At 44.5% G+C, this 3,842-nt stretch overlaps 1 protein-coding gene across 1 annotated transcript; it reads right to left on the bottom strand.

The window, feature by feature from the left end:
• Positions 1-530: 530 nt before the first annotated feature.
• Positions 531-3,495, bottom strand: LOC140197224 (cholesterol 25-hydroxylase-like protein 2). The gene is made up of 2 exons (XM_072257148.1): positions 3,355-3,495; positions 531-2,861 (listed from the first exon to the last, which is right to left on the bottom strand). The coding sequence occupies exon 2, from the start codon at positions 1,850-1,852 to the stop codon at positions 950-952; it is 903 nt and encodes a 300-aa protein (XP_072113249.1). The 5' UTR covers positions 1,853-2,861; positions 3,355-3,495; the 3' UTR covers positions 531-949.
• Positions 3,496-3,842: the final 347 nt, after the last annotated feature.

Genomic DNA, 3,842 nt, shown 5'->3' with positions numbered 1-3,842 from the left:
ATAACCTTCACGGGACGTGGATGGGAATTTGTATAATTTAAAGTATCTTCTAACATCTGGTTGAAAACACCAAACATTTTGTGAGCTTCGACAAGCTGTACCACAGTGAAGGCGTGACTTTTTAGTTTCACATTTACATCAGATCGTTGTAGATGAAAGATCATCGATTTAGTTAACTATTCCTGTGCAATGTGAGTGTCGTTTGCGGCCAACAGCGTCAGAGCATGGTGAATAAACAGCAGAGCCCTCTCCGACTTATCATTAAAATAAGGAAGGGACTATTTAATGTAAGTGTCAAATTCAGTTATTAACCTTTTCAAGTATGTGCGACATGGTCGGCACAGTGTGATTGCCTGAAATTTTATGCAAGCCTTACCGATCACCACGCCATGCTACTCTCAGAGAACTAGTGAACACAGAACCACAAACAGATAAAAAGTGAACATTTTTATTTGTATTCGAAGACATTTTGCATTTTAAGGACATATTTACATTTTTGCCTGTATTCCATAATCTATTCTTAAATACATATGACGTATTATTTTAAATATTTGGGGCAAAAGTTTTGCAAATGCTTAGAAATGATGCCACAGAGGTTTCTTTCCAATATACATTACACAATGTACGTAAGATAATTGAAACATTCATAATCATGGTACCTCTTTAAAATGGATATTTACCTCACGTATAACGGTAAGTACAAATGTAGCGCGTTTTTATACCGTACTACACATAGCTTACTTCAAAGGTATTGCGTTCGTTTTAACATGTGAAAAATAAATAACTGCGATATTTAACGTCAGAATATTCCGGCAGTCAGCTCACTCAAGATTTTCTTTGATCATTGCACTGCCGATTTCTCTATCGTCTCCAACCCGCTTCTCTTGGCACCTTGTTTTACGCGGGAGAAATGCGGCTTTCATCAGACAGCGGGATGCTAGATATATTTCTAGCTTTTGCTGGCTTTGCGTCGCTTCTTTTCCATCTCCAAACAGGCGGGCGAGCGCTTGTATTCGCAGCAAGTGCCGCAAAGCCAGTCCCAGTGTGAGAAGTAAGGGGCAAAATTGTACTGTGGTTTCTGGTGGTGAGCATCGTGTTTCACAGAGCCGCCCCAGAGCCCGAAAGGGATAATATTGTGTAAAGCCCAAGGAAAGTCATAGCCGCTGTGGTCTTCCACTGCTATCCAGACGTTCAAGATCATGAAGGTGAACGCTGTCAGGCTGTGACACTGCAGGATAATCGGGTCTATGGTGGTCCAAAAGCCAACGCTGATCAGTTCCCAGGCAGATAGATACTGCGTCGACCAGGAGAAGGGAGCGTAATATTCGTGATGAATGGCGTGGAAAGTCGTGTAGAGCCATCGAAACTTGTGGTGCATAAGGTGCCAGAAGTAATACTGGAAGTCGAAGAGAATTGTGCAGCTGAGGATTCCTATAAGGAACTCGGAGAGCTGTGGTGTGTCTTCCAGGAGGGGGATCGGAGGTCGCCAGTACCACTGGAAGGCGGCTGCTGGGAAAACAAAGATAACGTGGTTGCAGCCGGTAAGCCACAGAGTCTTGAGAATGTTTGCCCACGTTACATGCTGCTCCGGCTGGATCTTGCACTTGTTAATGGCCGGGCATCTGCGAGCCAAGATGTCGAGCGTCATGTAGAAGGTGCAGCTGATGAAGTAGGTGGAGACTGAGATGATGACTGGAAAGAGAGGCGAGCGGAGGGTATCCTGGTGGTTGACTCGCAGGTAGTCCCACAGGGGCTGCAGCAAGGACCTGTTCGAGGCGTAATGAGAAATATTGGCATTCTGTATTACCCGGACGTATGGGTCGAAGACTTGGGTCGTTTCTGCAGAATACATCAGGGTAGGCTGCTACAGAACTACTGCACACACTTGCTGCTCTTAATTTCCCGCTCTATACTTGCAAGATTCTGAAATGGACGGGAAGGAATTCAGATAGATAATTTACACAAATAGTGCCCAGTTTAGTCGAAGTCTCGTTTTTATTCTTCCCGCCTTCCTGACGGTTGATCGGAGGTTCAGTGTAGCAGTGCAAGCTGGCTGGAGTGGCTCCGGTATTTATAGGCATGCGAGCTCTGAGCCCAAAGCTATGTGCTCCAAGTGCGGCCCCCTCTTGAGGACGCCCCACGGTTCCGATTGGCCCTAGGCAGAGTCGAAGCTCTACAGGTTACATGGTGTTGGTAAAACACTACGTTAGCTGTAAAATCGTTAGCATACAAGTGCAACTCGAGCGCATAGCCCCAAAGTTCAATCCAGTTTTGCCAGTACACTACCATGGTAAGAGCATTTGTGCTGAGCGCAGTGTGGGTCGGACTCAGCCCCGCACAGATTCGGCAGGATTCCGCCAGTGTTCGTCCAGTGATTAATATATCAGGAGTTCCACTCCTTGCTCTTACAGGAGCAGTTAGATTCTCACTCCATCCTTTCTGCTTCCGTACAACAGACCATGCACATGCAAAGGCTACCAATATTACCGGAACTAAATCAAGACTGCCCAGATTAGAGCTGAGTTGGAGACAAGCACTATACAGTACATGAAACCGGCTTTAGAATGAAAGGTTTTTTACCTTCCAAACTGTCGATTGTAGTTTAGCCCTGTTCGTTCCTTAGTCAGTGACACATCCATATCGGTGACCGATAAAATCTTCAGTAACCCTGCACATAGAGCGAATAAGCTGCGGCAGGCAAAGTTGACGGCAATTAATTTCTTTTAACTTTTCGCTGAAAATCCCGTGTGTGCAAAGACGGGGAAAAAAATGTTTCCTCGGCAGCAAGATCTGCCATCTCCTGGTGAGCCGTGTTACTACATCTGTGTGAGGATGATGAGCACAAGTCCAAGTCTCCCAAACTTGGAAAAACAAAGAATGTTGATTTAAAAAAAAGAAAAGAGAGTTAAACTTTATAAATAGATTCAAGCCATCTTATAATAAAAGCCACGAGCTTTCAATTGTTCTTCATTTACATACCAAATTCCTTTACGAAGTTAGTAGCAATCAACACCGCATCCCTACAAACAACGACGACAGCATTACCAATATTCCACTAGCAGGAGTTCCCAATATTTTTTATGCCATGCACCAATACCATTAAGCAAGCGGTCCGTGGACCCCAAATTGAAACCCCCTGCGACTAGAGCCATGCAAATTGTACACTTTCCCACAATGTTCTCTAATAGTTCGAGCATTGAGGTTAAGTATAAAGCATGTGTACCGTGCTCCTCGCACTGTTATCAAATTAAATCCGCGCGCAGTTGCTTGATATATTCAGACTGTATGGAATTTAATTTCACCTTTTCACTCCTGTTTATAGATTTCATAATCTGCACAGATTTCTTTCCTTACCCATTAATTGAAGTTATATTGTAAACTCTACTTTTTTTCTGCACTGAAGCTTCCACATTTCAGCCCCCTCCTGGCTGTTTCGGCTGCGTCTTTCTGGAATTGTAAATGCTAATTTCCGAAATACACAGGCGATAGGTGAAAAGAGACAAGATTTCAGATCATTGACCCTTCATCAGACCCAGAATAGCCAGAGGAGTAATTTTTAAATTGATGAGAACAGAGACAATGTCTGTCATAGGGCCAACTGCAGGACTGTCCGGACTTCCATTATTTTTCGTGCCTCATTTAGGAGGGGACAAACAGAGCCACAAGCCGAAGCGCGCGGCAGCGGCAGGAAGATGTTCTGGAGGTCAGGATGGAAACTGGGTCATCGCAGCTGTGAGCCAGTAGCACCACCTACTGCAGCATTGCCTCACTCACATGTCCATGGTGAGACTATTTCAGTTGTTCCCACATTACAGCTCTAAATCTTTACTCTTGTTACGGAT

This window comes from Mobula birostris, chromosome 5 (assembly GCF_030028105.1).
Source record: "Mobula birostris isolate sMobBir1 chromosome 5, sMobBir1.hap1, whole genome shotgun sequence".
Classification (NCBI taxonomy): Eukaryota; Metazoa; Chordata; class Chondrichthyes; order Myliobatiformes; family Myliobatidae; genus Mobula; species Mobula birostris.
This window is presented reverse-complemented; position numbering and strand designations above follow the sequence as displayed.

What these genes read in the sequence shown, in the direction of transcription:
- LOC140197224 (XM_072257148.1), bottom strand. Translation starts at nt 1,852, where the DNA reads ATGTATTCTGCAGAAACGACCCAAGTCTTCGACCCATACGTCCGGGTA.